At 50.4% G+C, this 14315-nt stretch overlaps 1 protein-coding gene across 1 annotated transcript; it reads right to left on the bottom strand.

The window, feature by feature from the left end:
- Positions 1-12140: 12140 nt before the first annotated feature.
- On the bottom strand, positions 12141-12846 carry ATP6V1FNB (ATP6V1F neighbor). Its single transcript, XM_054988040.1, has 2 exons — positions 12393-12846; positions 12141-12250 (listed from the first exon to the last, which is right to left on the bottom strand). The coding sequence occupies exons 1-2, from the start codon at positions 12844-12846 to the stop codon at positions 12141-12143; spliced, it is 564 nt and encodes a 187-aa protein (XP_054844015.1).
- Between the last annotated feature and the right edge of the window lie 1469 nt (positions 12847-14315).

The following is a 14315-nucleotide window of genomic DNA, read 5'->3' on the forward strand; positions in this document are numbered from 1 at the left end:
GACTCTTGGACCAGAGACATTGACGAGGAGAGATGTTTTCGAGGCCCAGGACGTCAGAAAAACAGAAAGTCCTCCAAGACAAGGTACTCCGAAGACTCAGCTTCGGGGACCAGAGTCGCATAACATCCGGGAGCTGAGCATGGAGCACCAGGAAATGCCAAATGATGTTGAAGGGCCTCTGGAACCCCCAATAGCAGAGAAGACTGAGTTCCGTAGAGAAGCTAGCACGGTGGAAACAGGGACAACCAAAGCTCAAGAACCTCTTCCTGTGAACTGTGACATCCCTCCAGGACAGGGTAGTGCCCAACCCACAGCGCCAGAGTGGCCACAGGACGTTCCTCTTCATGAAGAACCACAGTTTGGGCTTCCGCTCCATCAAGGGTTGGGGAGGCAGTACAATGAACTAGGAACTCTTGGACCCCAAGAACAGAAAGATCAGGAGGCTGTTGACCCCCAAGGAGCTCGAGAGCTCTTTGAATCAGAAGGGCAAGGGGCAGTTGAACCCCAGGTTGCTCTGGATCCTCAGTTCCCACAGCACCCAGAGTGGCAAAGAACAAGGTCCTACCAGCCTCCCCTGGTAGAACAGAAGACATCTGAAGCCTCTGAGACTCAGCAAGAGGGGAACCAAGGACCTTGTCAGTCCCCAGGGATATTAAAGGAGGAGTCAGGCAGCAGGGCCTCGCCAAAGCTGAAGCCGCCACAGATATCCCAGCTGCAAGAATGCTTGCCAGAGACATCTCTGAGGCCCGTAGCGAGGGTATCCCATGCCCTTCATTCTCAAGAGTTCAGGGACCCGGCTATCTATTGTCCTCAGGAATCCCCAGAAGTCGGGTGGGAACCCCTTGAAGCGAAAGGGAAGGGGGTACAGACAGATTTCGGCCCCTCAGCACTCCATGAGCAGCACGCCTTGGAGGTGCAGGGAACCCTGCGGTGGAAGTCAAAATCTCTCGACCCCCAGGAGTTGTCGAGGACGTGGGACCTCCAGGTGTTCAGGGGCGCAGAGGGCCTGCTTGTTCAGCACAGGGAGGTTAGGGGGCTGGACCAGGAGACAGCTGAAGTCAGGCAGCCCCTTGCGGCGACGGCGTTTTCTCCACCCAGCCCTGGAAGGTATGAAGAGGAGCTGACGTGGGAGCCAGCAGCTCTCAGCGTGGGCATCTCCAGAGAAAGCTCCACCTGTGCGGCCCAACCTGGGAGACGACCTGAGCTGTTGCAGGTAAGGAGGCGTGAGTAGCGGCTGAGTCAAGGGCACAGAAAGGGGGGAAGGACAACGAGGGCCTAGTCAGAGAATGAAAGGGATGGCTGACCCAACTGTGGTAAAGCAGTGTGGTGTAGTGGTTAGAGTGTTGGGCTAGGCCCTGGGAGACCCCAGTTCAAATCCTCACTCTGCCACGGAAGCTTACTGGGTAACATTGGGCCAGTTGCACTCTCTCCACCTAACCTACCTCACAGGGCTGCTGTGGGGATAAAATGGAGGAGAGAATGACTGAAGCTGCTTTGGGTCCCTATTGGGAAGAAAAGGCATGAACCTCGGAAGAGCACCAAGCTGACTCCACCTCTTTCCAAAAAAACCCCCCATGCATTCTTCAACTTATATGCATCTCAGGCATGTTTGCCTCTGTTTACTTATTCTGCCTGATTTATTCTGGTTCTTGTTGCCGTAGGAGGGAGCAGCTACTGAGAACACTCTAGACGTACCCCTAATTCCTGGAAATTCTACTGAGCTTCTCTGAAATTTCACCTGCCATCTGGGCTAGGCATTTGCTTTTTTAAAAAATAATAAAATAAAAATCGAGGTTCTCAGCAGGCTGAAGTTTATGTTTCTGTGAAACTTAAAGTTGCCATTCCCCAGGTATGGCCTGGAACCCCCCCCAGAATTAAAGAGAATCTTCAGACTAAAGAGAACTGTTGCCCTGGAGAAAAGGGCTGCTTTGCAAGGTGGACTCTGTGGCATGGTACCCTGCGGGGGTCCATCCTTTCCCCCACCTCTACCCTCCCCAGGCTCCAGGTATTTCCCCCACCCAGGGCTGGCAACCCTCGTGGAGCTGCAGCAAGTGCCCTCCTGAGAGAGACGGTTGCCAACAATTTCCCTGGAGGGAAAACGTCCTGTCCATTTATCAGGGGTTGATGAGGTGCTGTTTACCAGGTGATTCTTATGCCATGAAAAGATACTCATTTCCAGGGCTTTTTTTCAGCGGGAACGCAGTGGAACGGAGTTCCAGCACCTCTTAAAAATGGTCACATGGCTGGAGCGGCGCGGAGGGCAATCTAAACTCCCCTCTGTCTGGAGATCAGGGGGCGGGGCCACCGGCCATGTGACCATTTTCTCCGAGGGCGATTTAAACCTTAAAAAACTCCCCCCTTAAACTCAAAACAAGAGCTCACATGGTCAAACTATAGGTAAAAATAATATTTCTGTATTAAAAATGTTATAAAGTAAATTGTATATTTAGATCATTTCGCTGTTCTGTTTTTCCCTGCATTATTTTTCTCTTATTATTGTATTACGGGTTGATTATAAAATAAAGTTTAAAAAAAAATTTAAAAAGAAAAAAACCTCCGCCCTTGTTCCAGCTGACCCAAAGTGATGTCATTGTACGGTCTTAAGTTCCACCCCTGAGTTCCACCACCTCTTTTCCCAGAAAAAAAGCCCTGCTCATTTCCATACCTCCAGCCTCTATTAAAGGAGAAGGATTTTTGTTTCCAGGCTGTTGGCAACCGTCCCCAGAGTAATAATGGTCTATATTCAGCTAATTGTCATGGGGGGGGGGCAATGCTTCTTAAGGGTTGTTGCCTCTGTGCTGGCATGGGAGAGGACAACAACTCACGTTAGACCCCCAGCCTCATTCCCAGGTACATTTGCTGTTCTGCCCCCAGCACTCCCCGGAGGAGGACATGCCTGCAGAAGGGGAAGGAGCCACAGACCTCACCTCAGCAGACAGTCATGCAGCCAGGGCCTGGAAGGTAAGGAGGACCTTTGGAAACTCAGGGCAGGGGTCCCAGATTTGTGGGGTCCCAATTTTGACTAGCAGAGGGTACTGAACTATAGAACAGTAAGCAATAGCTTTGCCAAGCCAAGGGGGAAGATCTGGGGCAGAAAGGGCATGGCCAGATGCTCAAATGCCCAAAGAGCCGGTCACGCAGAATGGCTTCTTAAGCAAGGGAGAGGAGGGCACAATACAGCAGGCTCAAGGACAAGAGCTCCTCTGAGCATGAGAAAAGTGCCATTTCCTGACCTGCAACTCCAAAACAGCCTTCTGAGAGCATTGAAGTCTGAGGCTACAAATTCTGGGCAGGCAGAAGCCCTTTCACCTCCTATTGGAGAAATCTGACAAAGAGAACTGTGATTCTCGAAAGCTTATGCTTTATTTTGCTACTGCAGACGAACCCGGCTAACTCCTCTGGATCAATGATGTTGGAGAAATGGTGACCTGGCAAAATAAAAGCATAGGGGGGTGAGGGGCATAATTTAATGTTGGGCTTCAGCAAGATTGGCTTGTGGTCAAATCCCTTCTTAGTTGTGAGGGCCACTGAGTGTCCTAAGTAGGCTCTGGAATTGTAATTCTGGGAGAATTACAACTGATTGCAGCACTACAAGATCGGATGCCCTGGAGAAGTGGCTGCTTTGGAGGGTGGACTCTAGGGCATTGTACCCTACTGAGGTCCCACCTGAAACTCAGCCCTCACCTGGCTTCACCCCCAGATCTCCAGGAATTTACCATGCCAGAGTTGGCAGCCCTAGTTGCCAGGGAAAGCTCATTTCCTCAGCCTAACACACGTTGTTATCATCTGCTTCCTTTCCCTTTGGCTGCCGGTCCTGCCTCCTGGAAATTCTCCCCTTTGCCAGCTCTTGCTTTTTTCCTGTCCCAGCTCCAGGCTTTTTTTCCAGCTGGAACGTAGTGGAATGTAGTTCCAGCACCTCTTGAAAATGGTCACACGGCCGGTGGTCCGGGGGTGGGGCCACCGGCCATGTGACCATTTTTGCCGAAGGCAAATTAAACTTCAAAAAACTCCCCCCTTGTTCCAGCTGACCCAAAGTGACATCGTGTGATCCTGAGTTCCACCACCTCTTTTCCCAGAAAAAACGCCCTGCCCAGCTCCAACCCCACCTTTTCTAGGAATCCTACAATCCCCTATGGAAACTAGGCGCAAGCATGAGGAATTGGGCTGGACAGGTTTATTTATTTATTTAAAATTTCTATTTCACCCTCCCTGCGGGCGGGCTCAGGGCGGATAACAACATATTAAAATACAATAAAAATTTATCTACATTAAAACATCATTAAAACAGCAGTGTATTTCTTTTAATACACATTTAAAACAGTATGGTGGACAGCCTTCTTCCCTTTGTTACAGTTTGGGTCCTTTTCCTTGATCAGCCAAAGGGCTCTCTGTCTCACCTGTGCCTTTCTTGCCTGTAGCTTCCATCTCCTCGGCCTCCACGGCGGGAGAAAGCCTTTATCTGGCTTTCCCGGCAGGAGCAGGAGGAAGCCCTGCGGCAGCTGGCGGAACTTCGGGCCGAGGGAGAGCTCCGGCAGCGCCGTGACAAGGAGCGGCAGATCCTGCGGGTGAGTCCTGCCAGTTGGTCCGGAAAGGGCAGCCGCCTCGGACCATCTGTGGATGTTGAGGATGCCACTGCCCAACCCCTCTTGGTAGAGATTCAAGATTCGAGTCCAGCGGCACCTTAAAGACCAACAAGATTTCCTGGGCTTTTGAGAGTCAAAGCTCCTTTTTGTTGGTCTTTAAGGTGCTGCTAGAACTTGTAGGTGCTCCTAGAACTTGTAGGCAGTTGCAGAATGTTGATCCTCTGCGCTCCACTGGCTGTGCCACTTGTAGCAACTAGAGAGCCAGTTTGGTGTCGTGGTTAAGAGCAACGGGACTCTAATCTGGAGAACCAGGGCCGTTTCCAGATGGCTTACCTGAAGCCACTCCATGCCGCAATGTTGCGAAATGTTGTGAAATATCGCGTTTTCTCGCGCAAGTTTTGCGCGACGTCGCGCAAAACTCACGCGAGAATAAACAATATTTTGCATTTTCCCCGGCATGATCCACAACATTGCGGCATGGAGCAGCTTCAGGTAAGCCATCTGGAAACGGCCCAGGTTTGATTCCCCACTCCTCCACCTGAAGCCAGCTGGGTGACCTTGCGTCAGTCACAGCTCTCTCAGCTCTACCCACCTCCCAGGGTGATTGTTATGGGGATAATAATAACACACTTTGTAAACCGCTCTGAGTGGGTGTTAAGTTGTCCTGAAGGGCAGTATATAAATCAAATGTTGTTGTTGTTATTATAGGGCGAGGCCATCTAATCACCTTCATTGCTGCTCAAAAGCGAGAAGGGGGAAAGGGATTAAGTAAAAGCATAAAGTTTAGAAGTGCCAAGATGTCGCAAGACAGCATCCCAAGAGGTCAGCTGTTTGGGGTTGCCGGGACAACCCTTTAAGTGGATTGAAAGGAGAAATGAGTTTTTCCTTCCCCTGAAAATCCTCACAGGTCCCCTCTCGTCTCACCTTTGTGTGTGTTTGTGTGTTCCACAGATCTCAAGACAATGGGGGTGGGGGAATTTATTTGTTGTGTCCCCACAGGAAGCCTTTTACTTGCAAATCCATTCCACATGCCGTATCCAGCCATGCTACGCAGCCCTTCCAGTCAGAGATGTCTCAGTCAAGGAATGAGTCCTGTAGCACCTTAAAGACCAATGAAATTCTCTGTGGCTCTTCATTTTCATTTGCATCAGACGAAGTGAGCTTGGACTTCGTCAGATGCAAATGAAAATGAAGAGCCATAGAGAATTTCATTGGTCTTTAAGGTGCTACAGGGCTCGAATTTTATACCGTTACTATAGATTATGCAGGGCTTTTTTTCTGGGAAAAGAGGTGGTGGAACTCAGTGGGTTGCCCTCGAAGAAAATGGTCACATGGCTGGTGGCCCCGCCCCCTGATCTCCAGACAGCGGGGAGCTGAGATTGCCCTCTGCGTGGTACAGAGGGCAATCTCAACTCCCCTCTGTCTGGAGATCAGGGGGCGGGGCCACCAGCCATGTGACCATTTTTAAGAGGTTCCGGAAATCCGTTCCACCGCGTTCCCGCCGAAAAAAAGCCCTGCCTAGATGGCCCATGGCTGCCTCATCTGGTCAGATCTCAGAATCTAAGCAGGGCTGGCCCTGGTTAGTGCTTGGACAGAAGACCTCCATAGAAATCCAGGGTTGGGAGGCAGAAGCAGGTGACGGCAAACTGCCACTGTTTTTCTCTCGCCTTGAAAGTCCCCTGGGGTTGCCATGGGTCATCTGTGACTTGACAGCACTTTCCACCACTAGCTAATACAGCGGAAAATATCCTGTCACAATAAGAGGCCTCCACAGAATCACCACCAACACAAAAAGGACCCAAATCCTCCGTGGATTACCAACCAGTAGAATGTGAATCGTATATATTGTACCTGTCACCAACCAAGACATGAGAGGTTAAGAGAAAGGAACTCATGAACTTTTATTTGGTATTGATTTACTAATCATGGAACAGGATACTACCGGACTAACTTTTGACCACAGGAACAGTACTAGAGATACATGAAACTGTCCACACAGACATCTGTATATCTTTAAGAGTGCTAGAAGACCAGCACTTTTATGAACTTTTTGGTCCCAGAGTTATTGTACAGAGTATATTTATTCATGTGATACTGTATGTTTATTGCTAACTTATTTATTACCTGGGACATCTAACATTGAATATATATGAATTGTATTTTATTTGTAATATAATGTGTTGCATATTATTCACTTTTTTCACTTTGCAAATGTTAAAAATTATTTAATTCTTATATATACGATTCACATTCCACCTGAAAATATCTTCAAGGAAAGCGTGCATCCAATCTTCTCTCTCTAGTTCCAGGAGAGACTGTCCATTGCCAAGCACCGGAAGTCCGAGGATGACCTTTTGGGAAGCAGCCCGGCAGAGCTACCCCCCACAGAACACCAGGGCCAGGTAATGTCTGCTTGCATCTGCAGCAGGGCAGGGGGAATACAGAGAAGGTACTCTTTCCTCGGATCATTTTGAACAACACTTGGGTGGTTCAGGCCAGTCTGATCTCATCAGATCTCGGAAGCTAAACAAGGTCAGCCTTGGTTAGTACTTGGAAGGGAGACCACCAGGGAAGCCCAGGGTCGCTACTACGCAGAGGCCTTGAAAACTCTTGAGGTTGCCATAAGTTGGCTGTGGCACCTTACAAATACAATTCCTAGGCACTGGGCTGCCACAAGAAATATACTTTTTAAAACTTGTTGGAAGATTCTCTGTCCCGCGAAGAGATTCTTGCCTTGCCTCTCCCAGCCACCTTCTGCCGGGAGCCACTCTTTATGTTGCGTGATTGGATCATTCAATCTCTCCTGATGCAGAGGGACGGCAGTTCTTCTCAGACATTAATGGGAGACAGAGAACAATAATCTACGACTAGCACACATCACATTTTTCATTTACTGCATAGCTAATGTCCATGGGTTTTTTGTGCCTGGAGAATAGTCCAGTTCTTCAAAGCCGCGGGACTCTAATTTCATCAATTCTCAGCTGGCATATGGTACCATTCCTAATGGTAATTTAATGTGAAATTTGTCCACCACCCCTCGTCACCCCCAGCTATTTTCCAAGGAACACAGTTTGGAAACCATTTCTCCAGCCTCTACTGAAAGGGCTTCAGCAATACATCCTTCTCCTCTTAGTAGCTGACGCAGTTCTGGTATAACGAAGGAGTGCCTGGTTGCTTTTTGTCCCCGCACTGATGGCAGCTGGAAGGGAAGGCCCAAAGTTAACCGTAGGGATCTGCAGGAGGTGATAACATTGTCCTCTACAAAATTCAGTTTCGATATTCAACCAAATTCAGTTCTTGGCTGTAAAACCAGATTGGTGCAAGGGTGGGGGAGGGAGGTTCCAAATCAGTGCCTGGCATGGACTTCACTTCATAGGGTGTTGGGCACAGAAGTTCACATGCCACCAATTGGAGCAGCCAAAGGCTTCTCCCAGGACAGCCAGTTTGGTGTAGTGGTTAAGAGTGCGGGACTCTAATCTGGAGAACCGGGTTGGATTCCCCACTCCTCCACTTGAAGCCAGCTGGGTGACCTTGGGTCAGTCACAGCTCTCTCAGAGCTCTCTCAGCCCCACCCACCTTACAGGGTGATTATTGTTGTGGGGATAATAACATACTTTGTAAACTGCTCTGAGTGGGCCTTAGGTTGTCCTGAAGGGCGGTATATAAATCAAATGTTATTATTTATTATTATGGTGCCAACTGCATCAGGCAAAGCAAGCTCTTTGCTGTCACCTTGGGAGCTCACAGAAGCATTGGTGCCTCGGTGCCTTGTTTCTAATGTGGTCCTTCCTGGCTTCAGCAGGACCAAGCTGGACAGAAGACGGCGGTGAAGCGCCACTTGGAGAAGGTGAAGCGCGAGCGGACTTACGTCATGCAGTCCAAGAGGGAGAGGTGAGCGAGAAGTGGGGAGAGAAGCTCCCCAGGCCCTTGAGGCATGCGTGGGACTATTAACGGTGCCAAGGTTGCCTGAGGAATGGCTAATGGGCAGTTGTGTAGACCGGCACATAAGGAGCAGTCAGGGCTGGCCCAGCCTCTGGGCAAACCTCGGCACTTGCCTAGGGCGCCAGTTAGGGCGGGTGCACCAAAAGGCCTGTGCTGAGTGAAAGAACTGCTTCCTGGCACCCAGTCAGACGATTGGTCTAACTCGGGGTGGCCCAAAAATGTCCCGTCCCTCTAATAGCGGTCCACTGGAATAACTTTTCATTTTTCTCTCTATTGAATTGAATGGGGGTGGTTAGTGGAGGTGCATGTGAGCCAAAGTCTTGATTCACCAAAAACCCTTGGGCTGGCCCTGGGCACAGCAGCTCAAGGATCACCATGAGGTGCTTCAGACTAATCTATTAACGTCCTGTTTGCCACATCTTATCGCCACAGTGGTCAACAAGCTGTCCCTGAAGGAGCATGGAAGACAAACCCTCCACTTGTTGGGGTAGGCCAGCAACTGGTATTAAAGGTATACTGCCTGCGAAGGTGGAGGTTTCATTTAGCTGTCAGCTAATAGTCTTGGAGGGACCTCTCTAGCTTGTTTTTAAAGTCACCTCTGCTAGTGGTCATCACAGCAGTGCCAGCCTCAACCCTCCACTCTCTTAATCCTCACCAGTCTCTCCCGCACACACACAGGAATACGCTGCGCTTCAAGGAGCTGCTGGATCCCTTGGTGGCCCCCGGGGAGGAGAGTCCTGAGCCAGGACAGCCAGGGGATGAGTGACCCGAGGAGGAGACCCTCCGACCTCCACCTACTCCACGCTGCCTGCCAGTCAACCCAGCTGGAGCTCTTCTTGGACCTGACTGCCAGGAGATGGGTGCTGCCTCTCACCTAGAACCCGTGCACATCAAACATGCACATTCTGCACTTTCTATTAAAAAAGACCTGCACATTTGGCACCAAGCAAAACAGAGTTTTCACACAGCAAGGGAGAAGGGAATGGCCCTTACAGGCTGTATGGGACCCTCAGCAACCCCCAAAGATGGCAGTGTGCCACTTACCAGATCGGGGCTAAGCGGTCTTGGACATTATCCCGTCACTCCCCCCACCCCACGGCTTGAGGCCAAGGCTTTGGTTGGAACCAAACCAATGGTCTTCTCACATGGACTCCAAGGTTCACGTTGTCTCCAAACTAGTGTTTTTCTGTTATGGATGTTTCATTGCACTGAAATGGCAGGTTTTTTTTAAAAATGCATCAATGACTACAGAATGATGCCGCTCGCTGAAATAAAAGGACAGCAAATCATAAAGGATCCAGATGTTAACATCTGTGAAAAGAAACTGATAAGCAGAATTAATCAGGCAACCTGGCAAGAGGATGCAAAGTCCGTGTTTAAAGAAATAAAATTCTAGCAGGAGTGATTGATTGAAAAGGTTTTTTTTTTTTTAAAAAAAAATCATACTTGTAATCTACCTTGAGTCCCAGTGTGAAAGGTGGACTATAAATGAAAGTAATGAATAAGGAAGGCCAATATATTCCTTGCAGACCAGCCCCTCAAATGGTCTTGTTATTGCATGGAGGTAAAATGCCAAGTCCCTCAGATCTTAGGAAAGGCTGTGGTGCACACCTCCGGTGCGGGAGATGTGGCCTGCAGAGGGCCCCAAAACACCTATCAAGGAAAGCTTTTCAACCATTTTTAACTCTCCCACCGAGCTCAAAATGCCCAGAGGATAGCTGCCCCTCCCTCCCTTTCCCTGGCAATTCTCCAGCATGTGGGCCTCCAGCACCTTCAAAATATGTTGTTAAACTGCTCTTTGGACTGGCTTTAGAAGGTCCTGGCAAGGGGTTGCAGGTGGCAGTTTTGCCCGCCTGTATTACAATGGGGTGTTATATGCTCTTCTTTGGAGCCTACTTACACATTAAAGAAACAGTACTTTAAATGTTGGTTGGGTGGGTTTTTTCCTTCTCATCAAGCCAAGGATAATTGTGGCAATCTAGCAAGGAAGACTGCACCAACTGCACCAAGAGGAGAAATGTTCCATGGACCTATAAGTAGCTGGCTGCTCAAAGGCATGGGGCCGTGGCTGCTTCCTGAAGCAACTTCTGCTTTCCGTTCATGACCAGACGTTTACGCAGGGAGAGGGAGTTCAGCAAATGGGGAAGCCCATGGGTTGAATTTGCATTGCGAGTGTGTGTGAGCCAACTTGAATTTTCTGAAATTGGGGCATTTGGAAACAGTCCCTGAAAGTCACCTTAAAAACTATCAAGCCCTTTTTCTTTCAATGCTTCCCCAGTGAATAAGTGGATTCGTACAGGAAGGTACCAGAAAACCTTCAATAGTCATTTGCTGTCCTTTCTTTTTGGCTCATCCTCTCAGCCCCAACTCCTCACCAGCCGCACGCTTGCCATCGTCCAGCCCACTGGAAACTGGGGGGCCGTCTGCAGCCTCCTTTCGCCAGGGCAGGCAGCAGTGGTGGGCTGAAGTAGCCCATACTGAACCCTGCAAGATATCCACAGATGGGAAAACGTGCTTATATGAACCATGGGGGGGGGGGACGGGGTGGTAAAGAGTGAGTTTGGTGTAGTGGTTAAGAGCACTTAAGACTCTATTTTGGAGAGCCGGGTTTGACTCCCCACTCCTCCGCTTGAAGCCAGCTGGGTGACCTTGGGTCAGTCACAGCTCTCTCAGAGCACTCTCAGCCCCACCCACCTCACAGGGTGATTGTCGTGGGGATAATAATGATACTTTGCAAACCGTTCTGAGTGGGTGTTAAGTTGTCCTGAAGGGCGGTATACAAATTGAATGATGTTATTATTAAAGCAAGGCCAAGGCAGCCCCCAGTGAGTAAGGGCTGCTCACCTCCAAAGCACCCCCCAGAAGAGGAATGGGGGAGCTCTGCAACAACAGGCCCTCCAGGTGAGTGGGCCAGCAGCCTTTTTCTGAAATACTCAGTCGGCCCAGGACCCTGACTACATAAACCCATCCCGTCCCCACTCCCACCAAAGGTTTCTCTCCATTTCAAATGAAGGAATTCGTTCTTGAACACGGCAACCCTGTTTCTGACGAGTTCTGGCGAGTCACTGATGTCATGAGAAGGGTAGCAATGCGCTCACAAGGAGAAAACACACAGCAGGTGTGAAGCGGCATGCGCTGTGCATGCAAGTTACACTCACCGGCTCCTGTGCAGTTCCAAACTTTCCTCAACCAAGTGTCTGCCCTCAGAGCGCGCGAGGCTCAGCTCTTCCGGTTCCCACCCCACACTTTCAAAGACTACATGCGTAACAGGAGCCTGTGGACTGCTGGCCCTCCGCTGGTCTGGAGGGTGTGCGATGACTGCAACACCTTGTGATCTCTCAGCCTCCCTTCTCACCACCCCTCTCCAGCTGTTAGAATAGCTGCCTACTTTGTACAGCTGCCTTGGGTTCTCCCTCTGGTCGTTTGTTAAGTGGAAGGGGGTATACATGTTTTTGGTAGCACCCAACTTCACGCTCCCAGCCAGCCCCAGCTCCTCCCATTCCCAGATATGTCCCTCATCACAAGCTGGCAACCCTCTGAAGAGCAGGAATGAGCCCCAAGTGGTACAATCGTAAGATCTTGTTTGCAGACACAGCCGCAAGAGGAACTCTTTGCTCAAAGGGCCACGTCCCGGGGGTGCAGCAAGGAGAAGGCCCCGTTCTTGCGGAAGAAGCTGTCAATGCGGCACTTGGGTGTGGGAGCCACGTAGCTGGTAGCCATATTCCCTGGAGAGAGACAAGACGGGGGAAGCAGTCAGGGATGGAGCAGTGTCGCTTCGCAGCAATGGCTAATGTCCCTTTCCAGCCACCACTAGCAGCAGCAATGACCCACAGGAGTGACCCTCAGCCAGCTCCTGAGCCCACTTACCCATCTGCCAGCCGTAGTTGAAGTTGGTGGTGATGGGAAAGGTGTACTTGTCCTCCGGCCGGAGGAGCATGCGAGTCTGCAGGTAGCGATAGCGCCCCTCGTCCTCGTGAGAGATGCCTTGGTACAAGAGGGCACGCACCTCCCGCAGTGGCGGTTTCATCTCGGCCTGCAGCACCATCGCATCGACCCCCATCAGATCGCGTTCCTTTGGTGGCACCGCTGGAGGAGGAGGAAGGGGCGGGCTTCCCGGCTTCCCGGGGGGCGGGGCCTTGAGGGAGGGGAGCTTGAGGGTGGTCTCCATGGCCTTCTTGTGTCGCTCACGGTGGCGCTCCTGCTTGGCCTTGACAAGGGCCCCGTACTTCTGGTGCCAGCCAAAGCGCAGCATGATCTCTTTCAGGTACTCCTCTTTCCAGAAATTCTGCTGCAAGGTGTCCATGTTCAATGACCGCGCCATGGCTGGATGGGGAGAGGACCGCGCGCCACCCAACACACAATGTTACAGCTCCGACGACCACTGTCCACACCCCTTTCCCGTAGCCCAGGCACCCTGCTCCTGCCAGCCCGTCGCCAGGTGAGGCATACACCAAGCTGCCGCTTCTGACATGAGCAGACCGACAACCCCCAGGAACCCCTTTGCACCGCCTTCACCTGCCTAAGATGTGGGCTTTAAGCTTGCTGAGATAAGAGGCTGGCAACTGGCCTCTTGTGAGCTCACAAGATGCTGCTTGGGGGAAATGTGCAGACTGGGCGGCCTGACCCATCACCTTGAGTTGGGGGGGGGGGCAGGGGCACCCCACCAGACACCATCATGAATACCATCCATGTACCAAGCAGGTTTTCACGATCAAGGGCACGATCCTTTTATTTAATGCATTTACATAATGTCTTTCTGTCATGACATCCAAAGCTCTTTACCATTTAAAATATGAAGGCAGAATAAACGTTCTTTCAGGCTGTTAACTTTCTCTTTGGGAGTTGACACGGCATCGCAGCTTTTGATTTTCTCTCAGAGCACATTCACACAACCCGAGCTAGACCACCTCTTCCATAGACCCAGTGCTCCTCTCATAGACTCCTCTCAGTTTCCCAAGCTCAATGAAATTATTTTTGTTCTAATGCAGAGTCGTTCTGGAACAGGCCACATTGTGGAGATTTGAAAGCACGCCACAAACCAATGGCCCAGTCTTGATCATAGTTGCCGATGGCTTGCAGAGGGCCAGAGAGCAGCACATGGTGGCGTCCTCCCCTTCCTCCCAGCATGTTTCGGAGACACAGAGCACACACCTGGAGAGGCTTCCTGGAAGCACTGCTGACTACTACAGAATTTCTGTGGGATGGGAGGGAATTTCCTTTTCAGCAATACAAAGGTAGCGCTTGGTGGCTCTGTATCACTTGTCAGCCTTTGTGTGTCATGATGCAATCAGGTGGGAGAGAAAAGAAAGCCAAATAAAACAGTGCTTTTTAACAAGGGAATTTCTCTTATCTATTTCATGGCTTGCATATACACAAAATGCTTAAGGCTGTCAGTTTGAGCCACTGGCCTCAAGTCCAGAAGAGCTTGTGCTTTGGTGAATGGGCTAGTCTTTAAGGCACAACCTGGTTTTCCTGACCTAATGACCCAGACTTTGCAGAACAGTCCTTCTGCCCATGCCCTCCCACCCACCCCACCGCGCTTCTTCTAAGGTTGACGCTATGGAAATTGTACAGCTCTACAGACATAATTTTTTTATTTTGTTTTGCCAGTTCACCCCAGAGAATATCCTGTCTGGCTCTTCTTCTCCACTTCTCTGCAAAGTGCTTGATTATGTTCTCCCTTGGCATCACGCCTCCCTTTGCCCAGTGCCCAAAGGCACCAATGTTCCCGCCCATCAATACTGGCCCTCCATGTCCCAGACCAAGTGGACTCTGGCGCATGGATCCTTG

This window comes from Eublepharis macularius, chromosome 9, assembly GCF_028583425.1.
Source record: "Eublepharis macularius isolate TG4126 chromosome 9, MPM_Emac_v1.0, whole genome shotgun sequence".
NCBI classification, from domain to species: domain Eukaryota; kingdom Metazoa; phylum Chordata; class Lepidosauria; order Squamata; family Eublepharidae; genus Eublepharis; species Eublepharis macularius.